The sequence below is a fragment of the Trachinotus anak genome, unplaced genomic scaffold, assembly GCF_046630095.1.
Source record: "Trachinotus anak isolate AG129_WGS33_773 ecotype Australia unplaced genomic scaffold, CSIRO_AGI_Tana_v1 ptg000021l, whole genome shotgun sequence".
NCBI lineage: Eukaryota > Metazoa > Chordata > Actinopteri > Carangiformes > Carangidae > Trachinotus > Trachinotus anak.
Genome location: NW_027273872.1, coordinates 14,217,741 through 14,241,730, shown reverse-complemented (window position 1 = coordinate 14,241,730; position 23,990 = coordinate 14,217,741). Strand labels below are relative to the sequence as shown.

The window sequence follows — 23,990 nt, the reverse complement described above, 5'->3', positions numbered from 1 at the left end:
TCGAGACATTTTTTTGGAATGTGGAGTTTTTGGGTTGTTTTCATTTATATAATCCACTACTGCAGCAACAGTGACTAACAAATCAACACTGGGGCACCTTGTTGCTGTGAGACTACTCTTTAAATGGATGGGAAAAATGCCACTGGGACAATGTGTTCACATTTGCACATTTCTTTTTTAAATACACAAGCTGGATATATTGATTGAAGGCAAGAAAGAAAGGCGTACGTTTAGCGAGACATACCATCACCTCAGCTCGGAGGGTAAGGACAGAAGATCAGACAAGACAGTGTAAATGATACAGTATTAAAATACAGCTAGAACAAATTATGCTGTAGAGACTTTTGGATAACGATTACATTTCATACACTCACACTCTAGATAGCACCTACTGTAAATCTCAGTTACAAAGGCATAAGCACAACGGAGTGACATTGGATACACTTCGGCAGTATTTGTCAGCTTCAGCAGGGACTCGTAAGGCAACTTCCGGAGGTACAAAGAGGTCAGATAGTTGTTGGAACTGCTGGTACAATAGCATAAAATATTAAATACTGTAATGTGGGAAGAGGAAAGTTATGACATATCAAACTGAAAAAACCTTCCCAACACTGACTGAAATGCACTTAGTAGTTTTTATACTAAAGAAGACAAACTGTAGGCTCTATGACCACCAAGCTGACTCCTGCAACAATCAATGAAAACCAAGTATTGTGCCCTAGCTGGTATTTACTGCAGGACTAATGCACTTTGTCATAAGGCATTTGTTATTTTGCCTCTGTATGCCCTCCTAAGGAAAAATACTGTACTATTGACTAGCTTTACAGTCATGATGGCTTTGGTTTACAGAGAAAGACATTTGGCAGAGGCTTTAATCTCACACTCACTTCTACAATGAAGCCAAGATGGCAGCAAAGGCACAGTTGACACGAAACACAGACTCTTGATCGTCCTTAGAGAGAATGAACACATATGTGCAGAACAAAGAAAGCAAAAAAAGAAAGGAAACATTTTCTAAAGCTGTCATGAAGCGTAAAGCTGTCTCACTGAAATGAAAATTAAAAATTATACATTACACCTGATTTCATAAATCTACATGACAGTGTTGCTGTGTGCAGAACAAACAATGTACAGAACATATACATTTTGTTGTCACTTTGGAAGAAATGTACACTTTTCTGTTTTGACGTGCAGCTGGCTGAAACAAGGGGCCAGAGAGCCGCAGCTAGATCTGTCTTTTATTGCAACTTTCCAGCTTCAAAGCAGAAAAATCACATTAAAAGACAAGTTTAACCACAGCCACTCACTCCTCAGCCATTGGTTCATATACTGTAATGTACTGTACACACCCATATATAGTAAAGCAAGCAGAATATGTGATAATATAAAAGACACACCTCATCTCTATTTACAAAGATTTGCTGCAAAATCAATACACGACAAAAAAAAAGGAAAAGGGCAAAAGCAGAAGACACAAAATCATATGATAAGCACACTACAAAATAACATACAGAGACATACAGCTTCCCTTTTTAATGCTACTGCAGCTAGAGTATAAAAAGACACTTAAATACATATTTATACACACACTAGTTAATTTCTGTGCATAAAGCAGTACAAAGTGTTTAACAAAACAAACACACACTGTGCGTCAAGAGTCTTTTAAAAAATCAGTCATATTTTTCCTTGTGAAATTTCCTTTAAAAAAATGTTTTACCTACATATAAAAATTCCAGGGCTGAATCAGTGTTACCTCCAATGAACATGGATACACAAGGAGAAGATTCTGCACTGATTAAATTTGTTATTTGGGTTGTCTGACATTTGAGGATTAATATTTCCTAATGTGAAAAAAAAAAAAACCAAACAAAAACAAATGATGACATAGGAGTCGGTTGCTCAGAGACAGTACAAAACAAGGAAACAGAGGAGGTAGATATGTGTCCCTACATCTAGAATACCTGTGCGTGTGTGTGTTTGTGTGAATGACTGTGTGGGCTCTGAAAATACCCCAAAGACCCTCCTCATACGTGCCCAAGGTGTGGTATTCAGATGTTTTTGATAGTGTACTGATATACATATATATTTATAGCTTTTGCTGAGGGGCTCAGAGTAGAAACAGCACAAACACTAAATCTTCTCTACATTAGCACATTTGTGAAACAAGACCGAACTACGAAGTGTAACATTCCTAATATCATTAAGCTGTTCTTTGGTGTTAGCACGGATTGTGGTAGTTATCAGAAGGCTGTGAAAACACTATTTCAAGTACCGTGATATCCACAGTCTGACACGCAGAGGACATACCAGGCTGTGTGCATATGTGGCTGTGCATGTTCATGTGAGTGAAATGTATGGCTTACTATCACACTTTGGTTCTTTGATCTAAACCAAAAATAAATAAACAGAAACAAATGATGATGATGACACATCTTCTCCTGGGGGGTAGGGTGGGGTGGGGTTCCTGTTTGCTCTGTGATGGTTTGTGGGGAGCAATATATATATATATATATATATATATATATATATATATATATATATATATATATATATATATATATATATATATATATATATATATATGCGAGATGAGTAGGTTGCTGGTGCTCCTTTTGAAGGCACATACAAAAATAAATCCTACAATTTCCCCCAATCCTCGTCTCTGTCAAGTTGTCTAAGCTTCCACAGCAGTGACACCATTGCTGTGGGGCTTGTGGCCATTGGCCTCGGTGTGGTTGAGTGCCTGCATCTCCTGACCGCCGGCCCGCCTGTCTCTGGCCTCCTTTTCCTTCACCAAGCATCTGCGGTGGTACCACAGGTAACCCGGCAACAGGAAGCCAGCTAATGAGAAGATCAGCAGGCCGACGTTGATCTGAAGGATGGTTGGATGACAGAGGTGGAAAGTTAGTTTTAAAGCTCCTGGTGGCCGACATGACTGTTTCAGTTACATCAGTAGTACGGTTATCAGTCATTAGGGAAATAGGGAATGAGCAGAAGAGTCAAACTGAACTTATGCTTACATGCAAATAAATTTAGACGTATAGATTGTATTCTTTAGCTTGAATTCATTTTTTGCGTGATAGTAAATTATCTACACAATATAATTTAAATGCTTACAAACAATCTTTTTCTGTCCCACTGAGACAAATCTAACTCTGTACACCAGATGTCAGAATGAACAGTACAGAGAGCTTGTTTATATCTGTGTGTCCCTGTATGAAGTGTGCATATGTGCAGAGATAAGAGTGGGTCCTCACCCAGTGGGGGTCTCCGTCCAGTGGTCCGACCATGGCGATGAAGAGCGGCTGCTGAAGCAGAGCGACCACAGCGCTGATCATGGACTGGAGGCCTGTCAGGGTGCCAAAGTGGTTTGACGGGTAGCTGTGGGAGAGAAACTGGGTGGTTACCAGTGCCCTGGATCATCACAGCTTGTAATACATTAAACTTTACTTTTCAGTGATTTATATTTTGATGTGGAGGTTGATGTGGCTCTGCGGAGCTCTCACCAGCCTGTCATAACCTCACATCCTCTGAGTTGAATTTATGCAGATACTACACACACTGTCTAATGTGATAATGGACTGAGACAAATCTCATCCTTCAAGATTTAATTCTAAATTCAATATAATCTATACTGAATCGAAACAGTTCAGGAATTTTCTTTTGAAAGAATAAACTGAAAATGTTGCAGTAGTGTGGCTGGTGAACACACATAAAACATCCCCTCATTCTGTCATCACATCTGGTTGCTTTTATCACACTGTAAAATGCTGCTTTATATTCTGTTTATATGGTGCTGTGAATAAATGGGCCGGAAAAGAGTCTATTGTCTCATTTCCAGGTCTTAAATATTGTATAGGTGTTCAGTTGAATGTTAATCATTTTATTAATGAACTGGAAACTAAAAGCACATTTTTTACTCTTCGTTTTTCTGCTCTGTTAAAAATATATTCACTCAGGACACCACTTAACAGCTGCTCTAGTTTAAATGGGAATCTGGTCAAACTTTCCACCCCTGACCTAACTTCTCCAGTTTCCTCTGAGATGTGATGGTGTCGTTCAGAGCTTCACTCTGATGTGGCTGACTGAGGCACTCACACAGCAGCGTAAAGGCCTCCGCAGCAGGAATGGATGAAACCTCGGACCATAGTGTGGAGAATGAAGGTCAAAATCTAAAGAAGAAAGAAGCAACACAATCAATGTATTTGTTTATTCTGGACTTGTTTCCTTGTTCCCTTGCTGCTATAACGTGTGTGTGTGTGTGTGTGTGTGTGTGTATGCTACCTGTAGAGGAAGGTTATCTATGAGGCAGCAGCACCCAAAAGCGACCAGCAGCAGGTTGGTGAGGATGAAGGCTCTCATGGCGTTGGTCACTTTCTGGATCTTACGGTCTCTCGTGGACCCACTGGTCAGTTTGATGGGACACAGACATTAAATCACCCCCCCTCTCTCCTTCCCTATATTTGCTGTTTATTTCTTCATTGACAAACTAACCAGTAAAGCCTAATATTAAAAGAAATAAAAACAGTCTGTCACACTGGATGTACCTGAGCTCTGTTCCTCGGGGAACAACCTTCTCCTCTTTACACTCCTTCATCTTCCAGTCCATGATGTATCCAATCAGAGGACATGTGACCAGACACAGCAGCTGCAGCGTGCCGAAGATGGAGGAGTAGAAACTCACTGAAGGGGAACAGATTAAATCAGAGTAAGAAGAAAAAAAGTTTAAAGACGTGCCCAATAAGCTGCATCAGGTATAGAAATTTAAAGCCACGTTATAACACTGCTCACCTTTTTCTTGTGCCTCAATCACCAGCTGCTCAGATGCTGAAACATAAAGAAAGACCCAGTCTGTCAGCGTTGCTCAAAAGTTTTCAATAACGTACAGTAGATTAAAAAAACCCAGTGATCATTTGTGGAGTCGGACACTCACGGTGCACTTTGCCGTGCGTGACCATGAACTCCAGCATCTTGTTCATCGCCCCCATGAAGAAGATGATCCTTAACTGGGTCATCCCCATTGTAACCAAGCTCCACAGGAAGATGGGAGAAAACACAGATCGGCGGAAGGGAACAGGATCTGAAGAGAGAGGGATATTTCAGTTTCAGTAAGAGTTTCAGTTACACAATTTATTTGTTTTTATATGAGGGGAGTTCAGGGCTGATGATTAGGATTTATTTCTTATCAGTGATAAGAAAATAAGAAATGTTGGAGGACATCCAGACTAAATTCACTTTAGAAAAACAAAAATTCTTAAAAAACAAAAATTCTTCAAAACAAAGTAAGACTTTTTCTTGTAAATGACTAATTTGACGTCTTCTGGTCTCGAAAAACTATCTAGAAAAAAAAACAGAAGCGATGGCTTTTTGGATGAATTGGTCACACACTGTTGGCATATGTGACCTTTGATGAGGGACACAAGCTCAAAACGTTTGAGGACCACATAAAGTGAATGTTTGCAATTACAGCAGTTGTGTGTGTGTTTGCTGACTCACTGGGTGCAGCGTCATGACCATTAGGAAGCTTCTCTGTGGAGTGTCGGACGTCTCCATTTTTCTGCTTGAGGCTCTCCTCTTGAGTCTTCTGGTCCGATGAAGACGGGTCGTTCATAGTGAGGATCTTACTGTTATAAACACACAGACACACATTAGGGTTGAAGGGTTGGAGTGAAGGTCCTGATAAATATTTTCCTGCCTTGCCGCCACTCAGAGCAGATTGGCCGCCACACTGACCTGTAGTCCACCTCATCAGGTGTTGGGAAGCCTTCTGCAGGCCAGTTGAAGAAACAGTTTAAAAAGACAGTCCCAGCAAGACCCGCCCACACCCACATGATCACCTGGAAGGACACACCTGCATCATAGATCAGCTGTGAAGAAGTAAGAGGGAGACAAAGAGGATTATTTAACTGACGGCTCTGACTTGTGGGCAACAGAAGAAGCTGTAAACACTGACCCATTATCACCTTGTAAAGTTTTTATGTGAATGTGTCACACAGAGCAGCGTTAGTATTAATCTACAGTTGTGTTTCCATCTGTTTTGGTCTCCACTAAATCCGGAGGGAAATATCTGCCTGTTAAGCTGCTAAATGTTCCATTACATCCACCAGCTAACTGTGCTAACTGTGTGCCAGCTGTTTTGTTGGTTTGTTACCTGAGCAGGGAGTGTGCAGCTGCCAGAAAGCCAAGACAATGAGCTAAAAGAGGCTACGACGCTGTGTGAAACTGAAAATAAGTGCAGAGCTGGGGGACAGTTCCTGTGTCACATTGCGTTATAGTGATTTGACCCATTGTTACTACAAAAATATGAATTAGTGCAGCTTTAAAGTTTGAACACAGATGGCCTTGAACCACTCTTCTTTCCCTCTACAGTTTCTCTGAAAATCAATCTCTAGATCCCAGTTTATCTGCTACTTTACCACGACCATCCTGGGATTTCAATATAAGACCGAGAAGACTCAAGATGTCTCATGAATAAAATAAAAATTATAAGATCTTTTTTGTCAAGTTTTCTTCTGTAACAAGAAATCCAACTATGATCTTTGGTTTTACCCACACACTGAGCATAAAGGCACCATAACACAGTAACATGGTTTCATATTTACATGGTTTATTTGAGAAGAGTCAGTGTAACAGTTGTTGTGTTAACATAACCTTTGTAAGTTACCTTGACCCCAGGGAAAGTGACAGCAGACGAGGCGTAGGAGCCGATCATCAGAGACATAACGGTGGAGCTCAGAGCACCAAACATGTTGGGGAGCTGCAAGGACAGAGGAATGAAGACATAAGAAACAAATTATATTAATAGGCACAATATATGTAATTTATTACTGTTTAAACAAGTTCTCTATGTGCTATTTATATCCAGAGTCCAAAATGTGGTGTGGTGGAGGTGCAGCATGTTATTCTGACCAGAAGAGGGCAGACAGCTGCTTTGTGTTAGCAGGATGAACCAGACTGAGAAAGTTGAGCTGAGCACTACGGAGTCTGCACTCAGTAACACCTTCATCTCCCTGCACAGCAGACTCATTAAAAAAATATTAGTTTCCATGTCATGGGAGACAAGAAACGAAATCATGGCCCAGTTTGAGTCCTGACCCCATTGTTCAAACACAGACTAAGCTATACTTAGACACACATTCATGGTCTTTATTCTTGAAATTTCAACAGTGTCTTTGAATTAGGATTAAAAATGTGGAAGCCGATCTATAGCCAGCTCTCGATGAACTTCACTCTGTGGACCTTGCGTTGGGGCATGCATGACACACAGCGACGGGGACAAGTTAGCGGGCACCAGGCACTAACACATCATACATTAGGTCGACCTATTTACAGTAGTAAGTAGCTTATTGAACATAACAATGACCTATTGTGCTGGCAGCACACTCAGTGTCCTTTGATTAGAGTTTTAAATGGGTCAATCATGATTAAAAAAATCACATGTTAGGGATTTTAGGTGTGCTGCATGACAAGCTCACTATTCTCTTTCAACATTAACCATGGTTTTCCAAACTTCTGCTAGCGTCACCTAATCTCCCTGCTGGGTCAGAGTTCACCGGGTAGTGTCAGTGTCCCTTTTTTTCTCCCATGGTTGTGCGCACTTCTTACACCGTTACACTGATCTCTCTGAGGCTGGACCGAGTGATGTCAAGAGTCGGGTTGGGAAATGAGGAACATGATGAGCCAAAACATAATGAGCCGAAAAATAACTAGGAATGGCACACACACACATAAATAAACAAATAAATAAAAAACTTTTTTTTTTTATCCAATCATTCAATTTTGAGTCCAATGTATCTGGTGCTCATAACTTATATATGATGGGAATGGGAATGAAGGGCAGAGAGATGGATTTACAGTATAGGGATGCACCATGATCAACTGCACTGTAATTGCAAACAGTTAGGATAATGCTTTTAATTTATCATAACAGGACTTTAGGGTTCATTAAAGTTTTTTAAACCTACATTAACAGATTTTATTGGCAACACATTAATCTGTAAACACAACAGTGACATACTGTATATCACCTTGTATAGTTGATAATGCTTACCTGTTAGCAAACAGTTGCCAGTTTACACATCCTGCAGACATGGACCCACATTGGCAACCATTTGGAGTTGTGTTTGGCAAAATTAAGTTCATTTTGCCAAACACAAATCAAAGTCCAATATTCACTCACTCTCTTTTCACTCTGTTTTTGGTCTCCACCAACCCCGGAGGGAAACAGCTGGCTCATCAGCTGCTAAATGCTCCACTGTGTTAACCGGCAAATCGCTAACTTTGTCTGCTATCTGGTACAAATCAGGTGGTGTACAGAGGGTACATTGTTAATATAAAAATATGGCAGCTTTAAGTATAGCTGATATCTCAGTATCTGATTCTAATCATCATGAATACCTGCTGTTTGTAGTGTTTTTAAGGTTACATGAATGTGCTTTGGAATGATGCAGTGACACTGTTCATTAAAGAGCTGGGGACACACTGGTGGGTCAAAACCATGAAATACTTCCTAGAAAAGACTTCTAAGAACGGCATTACCCCATATAAACACTTCTGGAGCTGCTTTTGGCTCCTGAGTCCAGCAAGAAGGTGTAGGTGGGAATTTATATGGAAGGTGTCTGTGAGACTTAATAAAATAAAGGGGGGGGTGGGCTGTGGTGATGGTAAACTAAGGTCCCCGTGAGTTGCATGCACTTCAAGAGCTGACACAACAATGAGGTTGGCAGGCAAACAGGAAAAAAAAGCTTTCCTGAGGATGTTCGAGAGAGAGAGCCTGACTGTCTGAGTGAGATGAGAAAAACATCCTAGAGAACACCCGTCCTCATTCAGCTCTTCTGAGAATCGAAATACTTCACGGCCCGTCTGTGGCCACGAGAGCCGCAGCGCTGGACTCTCTGACCGCGGAGGTTTGTGGAATGTAGGCGAGAGGGCCCTCTGTGCACACAGGGGAGTTTGCATCTCTTACTAATGTTAAAGCAAAGATATTCCAGCCATGTGAGATGTCAGCTAACCGATGTTTGCTTTCAGAAGTGTAGGAGCTGCACCCCGAGTCCATCTGAGAGATTTGTGTGTGGGACAGAAAGCAAGAAAAAGCATGAAATGTGTGCGTGCATGTGTCAGTACATGTAGCAGCAGCAGGTGTGACTTTCCATTACTGTGTTCTGGCAGTTCTCGTGAAATACATATATCACACAGGGGCCTTGCAGCACATGGCCTGCATGCTAACGCTGCCAGGGGGGATGTGGACAGAAACATGTGACCACATGGGGGCACATGACGGTCAACTGGTTTCAAAAAGTCACACACTGATGGAGCTTTGGCTGTTCACTTGTCCCAACTAATCAGTTCAGGCTCTCCTCCTGCTGTGCTCACTCACTTGGGTGTAGTAAGACCCTGGCACCGAGTTTAATTAAGATCTCAACCGCTGAGAGAACGGGTTGAATAGTAGCTTAATGAGCACTGAAGTTTTGATGCAGCTCTGAACATGTGGAAGAGAGGTACATGAAAGGAGAGAAAGTGGAATAAAAGAGAAGAGGAGAGGAGGAGAGAAGTAGAGAGCAATAAGCAAGGACAGAAATGATGAATAAGGGAGTGGGAGTAACTGTTTTTTTTTTTTTTGGTTTGACTGATCTCTGCAAGCCACAGCTGCAGCTCCTCTCTCTGAGGAGCTCCCAGCAGGAAACCACAGCTGATTAGCACCGGCTTCTTCTCTCCACCAAAACTCTCTGGCTCCCTTTGTCACTGAACATGGACAGGTCAAACCCTTAGCCCTCACAGCGTTGGCACAGTGCTCTTGTCCAGCTGCAGTGAATTTTACGTAACACAAAAAGTGGTCAAATGTAAAGATGTTGGCTCGACTGCCCTGTATGGAAGCCTTAAATCTTAATGAATAACTCACGCTTTTGAGGTTTCTTTGTATTTGACCCTAAGGATGTTTCTAATTGACCGCAGTTACCTGTAGTGTCTTTTATTTGTTGAGCAAATTTAAAAGTAACTCAGCCTCTCTCTGCTAGCTGCAGAGAGAGGCACGTGGAAGACTGACAGCTCTCATAACAACCAAAAGCACTTTTCTCACGTGCATGTGAACAGACAGGCCCCTGCACTCAGCCAATACTGTTAAAGGGCAGTCCCATGTCTATAACTGTCAAAATACAAAGAGACCGTGCTCATGCCTTCAATGTCAGTGGTGACTCAAAGCTTATTTCACAGGTGTATCACTTCTGTGGTATGCAGCCATGCCCTTGTATGAACCGCAGGAGAGGGCAGAACCATGAGGGTGTGTTCACACAGGTTAATGAGCCTGGAGATCTGTCGGAACTAATTATTAGATTAAGAAGAAGGTTGAGTAATGAGATCTGGACATTTTTCAAAGCTTTTTCAGTTTTTTTTCCTCTTGGCCAATCAGTTTTAAACTGTGCAAGGGAAGAAAGGAGATGCAGCCACAATTCGCTGCAGGGCAGAACCTCAAACCTTCGTTAAGTTAAGCAACATCCTTTAGAGTGTCACATGAAAAGTTTAAAAAAAAAAATAACACTGTGTCTGTATCACAGGCTCTGATCATGTTGGTTGCATTTTTCCCATTTTTCAAATTTCTCTACAGTTTAAAATGATCTTTTTCTAAACTTATTTGACTTTTTTAGTTCTATTCATACATAGAAGTATAACAGTATAGCAGTATTTATTATTATACTGAATCCACTGAAACAGCATTATTTTCCTGTATTATTGTGCTGCACCCAATGAACAGTCTGGCATATCCACACTATGGCATGTGTTTATGTTAAAATAAACATTTTTAAAAAGGGAAATGATTTTTACCCTACGGTCGTGCCAACACTTAAGTTTCATCACACAACTTTTGACAAAAAGCAAACAATAATGTCCTGAACTTCTCTAACTGAACAGTCACAAAGTACACAATTACAGGTTTTTAAAGAGGGCGTTTTGTTTAAATAAACTGCTTCTGTGTATCTCATTCATTGACAATTTTAAGTGCGCCTCCTTGAAGCAAAACCCATAATCCGCTGGTCTGTTGCTGTAATTTGTAGGCTCCTCCTGAGGAATTCATTATTTCTCTGCCAATTTTATGCTTTTGTTTGCAACATGACTTGATGTATTAGTACTAAACACAGTAAATGTGAGCACAGCACGCGTGCAAAGAGTGTCTGTACAGTCAGATTATTTCATCAGCTGAGTTCAAATAAGGTTTTACACTAATTATAATTTCTCCACTAGCCCAGATAATGGTAACATGTATTTTCTTATTATAAATTATCACATATTCTTTCCTTATACAATAACTCAGAGGAACAGTTTTTTCCTGTCTTATGAGCTTTGAGCTGGTAAACTGAAGCACATGGTTTAAATCGTGATGGGATGCATGTGTATGACTTTCAGTCTTTGTGCTCTGGCGTCATTCGCTCTTCACAACAACAACAGTGTAGGGGTCAGTCTATGCTGGTTCACCCAACCCAATTAGAAATGGAGAGTGAGGGAGGGAAGGTGACACAGAGGTCACATGGGGACAAAGGGGGGGGGGGGTTTCTCAGGTGTTTGTGTGTGGGCATTATTAATTTAGATTTCTGTGTTATTAATAGAAAGAGCTCAGCGTGGAAATAACTGAAAGGAGTTTCCATGTTGGCAAAAGATTAGCCGATTGTTAGGTAAGTAGTATTTGGATATTAACTTGAATTTAAAATACAATTCAGTGTGATTGAACGAGGTCCCTTGTTTTCACCTTGAGACGCCCTGTCTGTGGATGATATCTCACCTTGGAAGAAACTACTTTTATGTGTTTGTCAGCCTTTTATCAGCATTATCCGCAGTTTTCAGTGAGCTGTATGGGCACAGTGGACTGAGATGGTGCAGAATATCTATTTAAGATACGCTGGTCCACAGAGAGACACAGAGACAGGTGTCTAAGCTTTTTTGTTTGACAGATCCAGGCTATAGTCAGCACACAGAGGAGAGGGTCATCTGTCCATACTCAGCTTGGGCCTTCATTATCAAAACATCTGTTTCATGTTCGTCTCCCTGTGTGTACATAAGCACATACACACATTCATACATGGGGAGTTGAAAAGGTTCTGCATTGATTTTCTGTTGACTGCTGGGCAGAACAAAGAAACAGGAGGGAGCAGGAAGATGGGAAGAGAAGAAAAAAAAAAAGGAAGGAGGGAGGAAGTGAGGGGGAACAGAAGAGGCACGACGAAGGGCCTTGAGTGTTTTGAAAAGAGGTGAGTGGGCTGAGCTTCGGGGAGGGTGTGTGGTTAACCGCAGGCCGTCATTGGTGGGAACACAAATGGGAGACTTTCCATCTGGGAGAAGTCATGTGCATCTCTGACAGAAACACTGTCAACACACACACACACACACACACACACCCGCACACACTGTACTGACACGAAGCACAACCTAAATACTTGCCAGGACACAGGAGGCAGCGGCAACAATAAAACACACTCGATAATGCTTTCACCAGCTGACACATCACAAGCAGATGCACATGCCTGATGTGATGGTAAACAAACACAGCTCCCTATCACAACACACACTGTTTCGTCAGCTGAGACAAATACAGGACCTGGCCATGCTGAGACTGTCAGCTACTACTCCTTTGTTCCAGAGACATTATCCTACATTAGTACTTTCTCCCAATATCAGTTATGTAACCAAAGAAAAGACTTTTTTTGTCTTTCAGTTTCCGCGCTTTTACATGGGAGGAAAGGCAAGTTTTGGTGCCAAAAGGTGACAAATACTGTATAATTCATCCTCTTCTACATGACGACAAAAATTTCCTTTTGGCTCACTTAAAATATTTGGTGATTTTATTTTCTTTACCTTGGAGCCAACTGTACCTTGGATGTGTGGACTTGTCCACATGAAAGATTACATTTTGTCCTGGGTGTCCTTATCAGATTTAGACAGATTTACATGCACTATAAATATAAGACACATTGACAGTAACTCTTGGAAGTGGTCAGGGACACACAAACAGTGCATCGTGTGAAAATGAAGGCAGTCGCTGTGGAATTCAATGACTGATCTGATTCAATTTGTGGCGAGATATTATTTCACTCTTTGTCTCCTCAGAGAGATTAGGTCTTATGTATAGAAGTTGATGATGAACATCATGGCCATCAGCATCAGGACCTCGCCACCAAAACAATGAGAACTGACACAGAGGAGAGTGATCGTCTCCTTCAAGGATTTATCAAACAAAGTAGTTAACTACAAAAACCAGGAGAAATCAGACGCTGGCTATCAGAAATCAGAAGCATCTTCACTGCACAGAGACTCTGCCTCTCTGGGAGGCTCTTCTTATACCCAATCATCTACTGACCCGTTGCAAGTAACCTAATTAGTTGTGAGATATTCAACCAGGTGTTTTTTTGTTTTTTTTTTTAGCATTACACAACTTTTCCAGTCTTCTGTTGCCCCTGTCCCGACTTTTTGGAAACATGCTGCTGGCATCAAATTCAAATTGAGCATAGCATTACCACCGTACCATTTGGTAAGTTGTCTTTGTGTCCCAACTTTTTTGGAAACAGGATTGTAATTCAAGAGGGACGACAGGATGTGTTTGTCTGAGCTTTAACTATTTCCAATGTACACTTGCAACAGATGTATGAGTGATGTACAGAATCTGTGTCTCACCGTGAGAGAGGTGAAGGTCAGGCAGATGCCTCCAAAGCCATTCAGAGACAGGGCCAAGAAGATGAGCTCTGACAGAACTGCAGAGCAGAAGAGAGACACAGAGGAAGAGTTAATATCAAAGTTTACTCTCTCAGAAACAGGTCCACCAAAGTGTTTATTTATTCACTGACTACACTAAAAGATGGAGCAAAAAGCGGGTTGTGACAAACTGGTAAAAAAAAAAAAAAATCATTCTTTCACTTTCCCCTCAGTCTTTGTTTTTCTTTTTTTTTTTTTACCTTTCTGTTTTTTCTGTTTTATTCTTTTCTTTGTTTTTGTTGTCACGTTGTTAGCAATAGGAACAAAATAAATAATGCATTGAAAAAAAAGAAACAAAGACAGGAGGCTTTCGGACACTTTTAGACAATCTGACAGATACTTCGTTTGAAGCATACTGAGGCCTTTATGAAGTGGAGGAAGCAGTTGGTACAAGAGCTCGGTAACAAAACACATCTACGGGAACCTCGCAGACACAGGACGATTTAATTATTTAAGATTGAAGTTGCACCATTCACCTTTTAAAGTAAAGGTACATTGCTGCCAGAGGCAATTGATGCCATTCAGTAGTTAGAAGTATAAATATGAAAAATGTGGAGGCAATGTGGAGTCTGTCCTTTTCACACTTTTACACACTTGTCCAACTGCACCTGGTTTAACAGCTCAACTGTCTGTGTTGAAAATCTGGACCACAAAGACCACAATGTCCTGAAAGGAGCTTTTGGCAGCACTTCTAAGAGAATATCCTTTAATATTGTCATATAATAAAGCTCCATTAACAAACTATTACAGACTCAGCCTTCATGTCTTTGCTATGCACAATGTGTTGCATAATACAAGCAGAGCATCCTATGCTAATATGGAGAATGTTGCTCTTCCAGACGATCAGCTGGCCTCAGGTGGTGCACCTTTACCTGTCACTCAACATTCAAACAGACCGAGGCTCTTCTCACAGAGTGATGCTACACAATGTTCAGACCTTTGCCACAAACATGAGCATCTGTGCTTTACAGAATTCTTACAACATGTACAACATGTGTGTATAAGTGCTTGTGTTTGTACTCACCTTCAGGGTTGTAGGCAGACACAGCCATCATACCGCAGGACAGACCAAAACATGAACTGTAACGAAACAAGAGGAACATTTTAAACTCTTGCATACTGTGTTGTAACACTATAGTAGGCTGAGAGTCACGCATTTCCTTTCATTTAAAATATTTGTTGTATTTACCACAAACCAGACTTCATCCTGCCAAAAATAAAATAAATATAAAAGCTCAGTGGCTGCTTTTTGTTGATTCAGTTGAGGCTTTGAAGCACATCATATGAGCTTTTTATTCCACAGGTTCATTCAGGCCGTTCCAGACTCATTAGGTTCTCTAAATGTGGAAAAATACAACAATGTATTGTACTTTTGAATACTTAGGTAGCAGACAGAGTGTGTGAGAGGCATGTGGATCTGCTGACTGATTGATGTGTGATTACTCACAGGCCATCTCCACTCTGAGCACAGCGTTATAGGTGTGTGACAAAGTGCAACTGTGTGTCCATCGCCCAAAAGAAAGTTCGCTAACTACTACAACACACAGTGTGCACATTCACACACTCTAATGCCCCACCTACATTCCTCCCACTCTGGGAATGTGATCTGTCAGCTTTTTGACTTAGTAGTAGTTGTGGAATTTTCTATTGTTTCATGCAACTTTCCTTCTCATTCTTAAAATAGCATCAATAGATGAAATGTGTGGTATTCAAGTCTCATATTTTCATACAGCAAATCTGTATCTAAGAAAAGAGGTTCAGGTGTTGTGAATTATACTGAACGTTAAAAGACATTTTAACATGTCAACCCCAGAGCCATGCAAATTGTCTTCAATATGTGACACGTCTGTGAATATTTTACAGCCCTTACCTGCCCACCAGGCGAATAGGACGTGGGCCAAACTTGTCCATCAGGATACCGAGTGGCAGGGTGGTGGCACTGAGCAAGAAGGAGCCAATGGTGAAGCCCAGATTCAGCATCTCCTCCTGGTCCACACAGCTGAGCCACTCCTCCGCCTCGCTGCCAGAGGAGTTCCCCAAAGTCACAACTACGGAGCCATTTTCTGCAGAAACAAGGGTGGAGGGTCGTGAGAGAGGCAAGCAGTAAGAATGTGTAGAGAGAAAGTCCAATCAAAAACATGTCCTGAGTCAGTGCAGGTATCAGGACCTCAACAATGGGGTTTGGAGATTGGAGATGATTAGAAAGGTAGGCAACAGAAAACAAACATTTCTGCACCCAAAGAAAAAGATGATGCAACCAGTGACATGGAGCTTACACTGGAGTCAAATGCCAAAAAAGATTGAGAATCACTGTCTTAACCAGTGGCTTTGCCTCCTCATTATCTGAGGTCTCCTGCTGCTGTGTGTGTATAATAACAATAATAACTGCAAAATCAACCATCAATTTTCCTTTAGTTGAGTCTGTTAAAACGAGGACTTCCCTTATAGAATAGGAGAATAACTGTAAAACATATTCATTACTTTATTACTAATGTTTTGGGTCCAAATCTGGAAAGACACTGTTCAAATCAGGTCATTTTCTGTAGCAGACTTCTGTAACATGTCATCAATTAAAAATCATGTTTATAAGTTTTAATTTTCATATAACTGAAGAAAATCACAACGTATCAAGGTGAAAAAGCAACATTAATGACATTCGTAAAGACACTGTGTCACCCTGAACCCCAGATTAAAGTTCAGTGATGTTGATTTTACCTGAGCACAGGTGGGAGTAGAAGCCTTCCCTTTTCAGCATGATGAGCAGGGAGCCCCAGCCAAGCAGCACAGCCGAGCACAGCAGGTTTTCAATCACCGCCGTCACCGCCATCCACCAGCGCCTCCTGTAGGCCTGGACGAGAGAGGGCGACATCGCTGCTGCTCTGTGACGGAGGAGAGAGGGGGAAGATGCGTTGAATGGGTGAACAAAAATAATCCTAAGGTCAGAATAAAGTGGGACCAATATCTATGAAATAAACAGTTGAGCCACATAAAAATTTGCTGACAACACTAAACATCTGCCTCTTAAATGTGAGGATTTGTTGCTTTGCTCTGTTCTATGTCCCTGAAACCTGAAGATGTTTGGGGGTTTTGTACGACCACAGTGAATTGAAGTGGTAACTTTGGGCTCTGGGAAATGTTGGGACTCTTGGGAAAGCGTGATGGCAATTTCACTATTTTCTGAAATTCCACAGATTAAACAATTAAGATGATAATTCAATCATAAGCATTATATTAATCAATTATGGAGATTAGTGTTGGTTGAGGAGACTTACGCTGTTACTTTGCTTTGCTGCTGCAGCTCCCTCTACCACTCCTACCTTCTCCGTCTGTGCTAATTCATTGGTATTGTTTTAACTTAGACCTAGTGCTCTCGTTAAGCATCTAAATAAATAAAAAAAACATACAAAACACAAATAAACAAGGAGCATCAGCTCAGTCCTGACCAATCCTAAAACTGAGTACAAAATAATCTCATTTGTGAACCATTTTGTGTTCTGTTGGTAACGAGTTAAAATTATTGATCCACCCCCACAAAAGGTCACCGTCTTTCATCCTATTGAGTTCCACTAAATAGAAGACTGTGATACTTCATTATAGCAGCCTCACATTTTCCTCTCTGCGTAAAGATAATGTCAATGTGACAAGCCATTGTTTTGTAAATTGTTCTGTAAATCCCAGTTGTTACCTGACACCTTGCTCTGCAGCTATTTCACCCTTGATTTTGATCAGAGGAAATGCTGAGTGCTGGGCACTCACTCTGTTGGCTTTTGTTTTGGAAATAGGGATCGCATTTTAAAAGGGTAACATTTCCATCTGAAAGCAGCACAGGAGTGAATTGAAGGAGTCCTTCAACAGCATGTAACCTCAGTTTAGCTTTGACTTTATCTCTCTGGGTCAAAAGTAAGAGGTGATTCAGCTTTTAGGTAAACAACACAAACAAAACAGAAAACTGATGACACGACTGATCAAATAAAGCCAGGTTAGTCATGACACCCTCGAAAACACACACACATATGCACACGCACGTGCACGTGCACACAGGTCATGCCACAGGTCACTGTAACCTGTGACATGAGTGACCAACACACAGGATTCAGTCATGGCCACCCCGCTGGGACCACACACACATATCTGGAAAAGATCTGAACTAAACACACAAAGATCCAAATATAACCAGCTATTCCATTTGGCAGTGAATCAGAGAAGAAGAAGACACAGAGGATGGAAAAGTCACAGCCACTTGCAGTGAAGGTCTCCAACAGGAAACACTTACAGGAGTTCCTAATGAGGGCATCTCTTGAGTGTGTGTGTGTGTGTGTGTGTGTGTGTGTGTGTGTGTGCGCGCGTGTGTGTTGGATTGGGGACAGAGACAGGATCTAATGGGACAGATTTGTCTCTGCGTGTGCCCATGAGTCTGCGTATGTGCTCATGAGCTGTGCATGTAATGCGATTATCCACAGCCCAGTGAACTGCCTCTGTGCTGAAAAGAAAGTTTGAAAAGGGGGATTTCTTTGTAATTGACACCCCACAAAGAAAAACCCACTCAGCACACACACACACACATTCACACACACTCAACAATGAGGTAACAGAGCGAAAGGGTGCTCATTCACCCTGCTCTGTAAATGTATAACACACCAATTAACCCGTTAATTAAGAGTACATACAGTATTGTGTGTACAAGAGTGCACACACAGTAAGGTTTTGGATATGGGCGGCTCTCACCAGAGGACGGGCTGCAAATATTGTCCAAATCAATTAATCTGCCAGTTATTTTCTCCATTAAATGTAGGTCCAACTATGAAACATTAGAAAATAGTCAAAAAAAAAAAATGCTCATCACAAGAAGTAAATCCCAGAGGTGACTTCATTAAATATCTTTTTTTGTGGGACCCACAGTCCAAGCCCCCAAATCTTCAATTTAATGTAAGACCAAGAAAAAGAAAAGCAGCGAATTTTAACATTAAAGAAACTGAAACTGTCACATTTTAACTCATTGTAAATAATTGAATCTGTTATCTAAATAGTAATATACTAGCATCAACCTTCTGTCAATCAACTAACAATTACATTTACATTTACTCATTTGGCAGATGCTTTGATCTAAAGCGACTTACAAGTGAGGGACAGCACAAAATCTTCAGTGCAGTAGGAGACCGTGGTTTGAGGAAACTGAGGACTACATCTATTCAAGGTAAGGAGATAAGGTAAAGAAGTGCTAGTTAGGCATGTTAGGGTGTAACAGGTGTGAGGGGAGGAGGCGTTCTCGGAAGAGGTGAGTCTTCAGTAGATTCTTGAAGATAGACAGAGGTGACTGCATTGACAGCATTTCATAGTTCGTTCCGCCGTTGGGGCACAACTGATAAGAAGAGAGTCTGGACTGCGATTGGCTTGTGTGCAGCCATACAAACAATGCCAGACAACATTCCTTAGAGGAACGTAGTGGCCAAGTAGGAGCAGAAGTCTGTATGATTGAGTTCAAGTAGATGGTGCAGAGCTAGAAGTTACTCTTCGCCACAGGTAGGATCTCATCCATTAATCAATTAATCGACTATTCGACTAATTGTAGCAGCTCTAATAAACGCACTACACACACACTGATGAGGTAAATAAATAAACCTGACAATATCACAAAGGCTTTCATTACCCTTTTAAACCCAGATGTAAATCCACATTCGTGTGCTGAATGACAACTTGTGGATGTGTTACTCTGAGCTTTATCAACCCTCTGTCTATACTTTCAGAACCAACACACTCAAACATAACACACAGGGTCTTGTGACTTAGTTTAACATTTTAGCCTCTGTGCATATTATAGGAACCAGACGTAAAAGTTATAAAGTATTTGTATTTGTGTTGATGCAGCAGAGCGGACAGACTGAACAGTCTTTTAGACGTGAACGGACACAGTCCATTAACGGCCTAAGTATAGAGCAGGCGGTCACATGGATTGGATTTTTGTTGTGGCTTCACCATGAGCATCAACACACAATAAATACTAGACACTGCACACACTCACGATAGCCATTGCTCAAGAGGCGACAGTGTTGTAAATACAACAGCGTGTCTGTCACGAAAAACAGTGCGTGTGTCTGTAAGGAAGGCCATGGCATCAGTTACTCCGCAGAGTGTATTTGAGCTCAGGTTATACGGCCACGTGGGCTGATGCAAGACACACAAGTCTTGCAAATCCAACACAATGATCTGGCCGACTGCCTCCACCACTGCCTTTGCTTATCACATTTTTTCTTGTGCTGCTTGGTGCCACAGTAGTTACTTGGAAACTGCATGTTGTCATTATGGAGAACAGGCTGACAACTATTAACTACATGCTTTGGTTAATAATAAGGAAAGCGGGAAAGTCAACACACAACCACTCGCAAACATGCTAAAACATGACTTTTTTAGGAGTTGGCAGGCAGCTGTGAGCCACTGTAGTACAACTGTGAAGTGTGTGTGTGTGTGTGTGTAGTGGGAGCCCAGGTGAAGTCACTGGGAAGAACACCACATAAGGAGGCAGTTTCCTGAAAAACCTGAAACTGAATGATGCACTGTTGCCATGACTCAACTTACTGTTATGGCCATAAGACGTTTCTGTGTTTATAAAGGAGGTGGTAACATGACTTTTGGGATTATTGTTATCAAAACAAACCTTTTGTGCTTCTTCTGTTTCAAAATTTAAAGTTGGCTATGTCATTCAATTAATCACATGTCTTGCTGTCTTTCTTTCAAGTCTTGCTGCTGCTGCTCCCTGCTCTTTTTTCCCCCCGGGGATGTTTCTGACCTTGACCAGCCGTGTTTATCAACCTCTGCAGGACATGGAGGACCGCAGGGCAAACTCTTTATTCTCACAGGTTTCCAAAAAAACAAACAACGCGCCCTTGGAGCCTCTGTTCCCCGAGGAGTCCAAAAAACGCAACCCCCGAAGCCGCCCGGCCGGCAGGCAGCTGTCTCTCGGCGTGCATGACCTCAGGCCGGGGTCCTGTTACCGGCACAGCGGGGCTGCAGAAAAAGCCCCTTCACGTACTGTCTGAAATGTCGGAATTCATCCTATTTCCCGCGATACCTGCCCACAGGTGGCTGAAATGATTAGTTAGTTAGTCAGTTCAGATGAATCATAGATAATTCACTGCTATTAAAATTGATTACTGATCTACTAAAAAAAAAAAAAAAAAAAAAAAAAAGTCGATTAACAGAATTCATTCTTAATCTACATCTAGCTTTTTTGATGACTGATTGACCTTTTAATCTAATTTCTTAGGAAATCTCCAAAATGAATAGTTGCTGCTTTTATTAGTTTCATATTATAGTAAATTAATGATCTGTGGGCTTTTAGACTGCAAGTCACACACATTTGTGAAACACCGATTGGGGTCTGGGAACTAGGCTACTAAAATGCTGCAGCTCTCATAGTCATAAGCAATTTCCCCACTATTTTCTGATGTTTTATAGACCCAACGATTAATTGAGGCAATAATCATCAGATTAATTGATAAGGAAAACAACTGTAAATTGAAGCCTTCAAAAAATATTAAACATTTGCTGGTTCCATCTTGTCAAATGTGAGGATCTGCTGCTTTTCTGTGTTTTATATGAATGTAAATTAAATATTTTTGGGGTTTGGACTGTTGGTCAGACAAAATAAGCCAGGTCATTTTTCCTAATAGTCTATAGATTGGTATGGCTATAGAGTTGTCTAGATTAATCAATGATGGCGGTTACTGACAGGTACCACTTTAATTTATGGAACAATTTCTCAGTCATGAAACTTATGGATCATTGTGGTGGTTATCATCTCATTTGCACAAGTGACATCATGCTGAACCATCCACTAAAACAAGCTTTTAAAAGTTTGATTTTGTACTTGATTTCAATTGTCTCATAAAAGGTTCACACGGAAGCTAACTTTAACGTGTGCACATGAAGGCAACATAAGCTATTCATTATCTTCTTGATGCAAACTTTTCTGCGCCCACCGCTTCTGGCTGAAACGATAAGATAAATAAATAAAGTTTATAATAGAGTTCAGTAAAAACGTATGTTTGTTGTTCTGTGGGCAGAGGCTTGCAGCGCCATCAACAGCTGTGATGTGTCCAGTGAAGGAAGCGCTTAGTTACAGTCAAAGTATGAAGCCACTTCCTTAAACAGCGCGCTTCTTTGAGTCGCATCCTGCAACTCATCTTTATCTGCAGGTTTTCACCGACACCTTCGTCCTCTGTGTGAACGCACAAACTCTGAGCCTCTTTCTATCACACACACAGACACACACAGACACACACACCAGCCCTTTGGTTCACAAACTAAAGGCTGACTCTCATCAACCTCACGCCACGTGTGAGTACGGCGGCCGGTGGGCGTCATGCCGCCACTTCACACACTTTATTACACTTAATACTACACTTATTAACAAACAGTAGAAACGCGGCGAAGATTTAAGGTGGGAAAAACGTATTTACTTACTTCAGTTGTAGGCTATGAGAGAAAAAAGTGGTTTCTTTTAAAGGCTTTTGTTGCCCACTAAGTGGAAAAAAAAAAGGTTAAAAATCGACTCTCACAGCTGATTCCTGCTTTTCTCGATCAGCAAACAGAGAGAGCCCCAACCCCTGAATTAAACCTTTTCCTTTCCCTGCTTCCTTTCTTCCTTGTGGAGGTCTCCTGGTGGCTCATTGAGACTCCACACTTCTTTTCTCTCTCTGGTTTCATTACAGACTCCCCCTCTTCACCAAATTTGACTTCTAATTCCCTCCCTCTTTCTATGGTTGGAGGGAAGTCACCACCCTTCTCATGCTGTGCTGTGACAAATGTCCTTACCCCACTTACTTCCATGCAAATGTCCCTCACTGAGCCTGCAGATGGGGACACGTAAAAACTTTAAATACAAAGGCATGGTGAATTTAAATGAGTTATTCATCAAAGATTAGGCTGTAGACATAATAATCATTTTTGTTCAACAAATGAAAATATTTAATACAGCAAAACAAACATTACCAGTTTTATAGAAGATACAAATCTACAACACTTTATACCTGTCATTTCCTGAAAATGAATGCTAGATGTAGAATATGAATGTTAATGGGCATTTTATTTACACATATACCGCAGGAGCTCTGAGGCGACTGTCTCTGCTGCCTGCTGTGTAAATAATGTTCAAAGCCACTGGGCAGGAAAAACACATGACATTTCAGTCCACCAAAGCAAATTAATACAGTGGTGCATGTTTCTGTCTACTTCAAAGTAAAAAACATGCTTTTTGATTAGTGATAATCACGTTTAAAGATAAATTGAACAGTGCAGTGTCCTGACCTGCACTTAAAGAAAAAAAAAAAAAAAATCAGCATTAGTTGTACAACATACCATTATTGATATTTGAAATTGTCCAAGTTATTTGGCGATAGTAACATGAAACAAAGAGCAGGCATGGCAACATATTTTGTTTTTGTCATGTAATCCTATATATTTACTCAAGCTCTTGACTATAAATTAAACTGACAAGTGAATATATTTTTGTGACATTTTGTGACTACAGTATTTATGGTCTTCAGCAGGCAGTTTTCAAGGGAAACATTCAACTCAAAATTCAAATTTAAAATTTCCCTTGTGGAGTTTACCTATAAACATACAAGATGTCTGTTTACATTCAGTGTTGCTCATACTGTCTATATCTTGAGGCCTGACAAACGTGTTGCATGCATCACCTCCTTTGTAAAACATTTGCAAAGAATGTTAACTTGCTAACAGTCTGTTACCTAGAGATGTCCACGTTTTATTTATATATTATTTTATTGTGTTATTTCTGTATTGTAAGTTATTCTCTTGCCTGATGATTTTTTATCAAACTTTATTTTGAAAAGTGCTATATGAATAAAGTTTATAATAACAATAATAATAACAATAATAGTAATACTACTACTAATAATAATCATTATTATTATAGTTGTGACAGATCCTGAAGGGAATTGTAGAGGTGGCATGGCTGCATACAGGGTCTGTGGGAAGACGCAGAAGTTGAAAGTTGAAATTCAAAATTAAACTTTCTGTATCAGAGGTCAGAGGTCTTTTGTTTAAATTGGGGGACAGGGTTGAAATGAGAACATTTGACTCATGAAAATCCACTGCCATGTTGGAGCAGCGTCTTTCTACTGCATTTAGGCCTTAAGATTTATTGGGGTATTACAGTCCCAGGCCTCTACGAGGTGAAGGTTGAGAACCTTTGGCCCCCTATTCCCACTCCAAACACAGAGACCTGGGCTAATTCA

General features: G+C 40.9%; 1 protein-coding gene across 3 annotated transcripts; it reads right to left on the bottom strand.

Moving 5' to 3' along the window:
• Nucleotides 1-2,538: 2,538 nt before the first annotated feature.
• On the bottom strand, nt 2,539-22,416 carry slc43a1a (solute carrier family 43 member 1a). 3 transcript variants are annotated; one of them, XM_071506625.1, is made up of 16 exons: nt 22,349-22,416; nt 22,195-22,251; nt 16,450-16,613; nt 15,605-15,797; nt 14,759-14,814; nt 13,657-13,733; nt 6,665-6,757; nt 5,734-5,867; nt 5,497-5,624; nt 4,934-5,080; nt 4,792-4,827; nt 4,548-4,683; nt 4,285-4,405; nt 4,099-4,172; nt 3,258-3,381; nt 2,539-2,872 (listed from the first exon to the last, which is right to left on the bottom strand). In XM_071506625.1, the coding sequence occupies exons 1-16, from the start codon at nt 22,399-22,401 to the stop codon at nt 2,675-2,677; spliced, it is 1,791 nt and encodes a 596-aa protein (XP_071362726.1). In that variant the 5' UTR covers nt 22,402-22,416; the 3' UTR covers nt 2,539-2,674. The 3 variants fall into 3 exon arrangements, with proteins under 3 accessions (XP_071362726.1, XP_071362728.1, XP_071362727.1); XM_071506627.1 differs by lacking the exons at nt 22,195-22,251; nt 22,349-22,416 and adding an exon at nt 20,387-20,532; XM_071506626.1 differs by lacking the exons at nt 22,195-22,251; nt 22,349-22,416 and adding an exon at nt 18,852-18,933.
• Nucleotides 22,417-23,990: the final 1,574 nt, after the last annotated feature.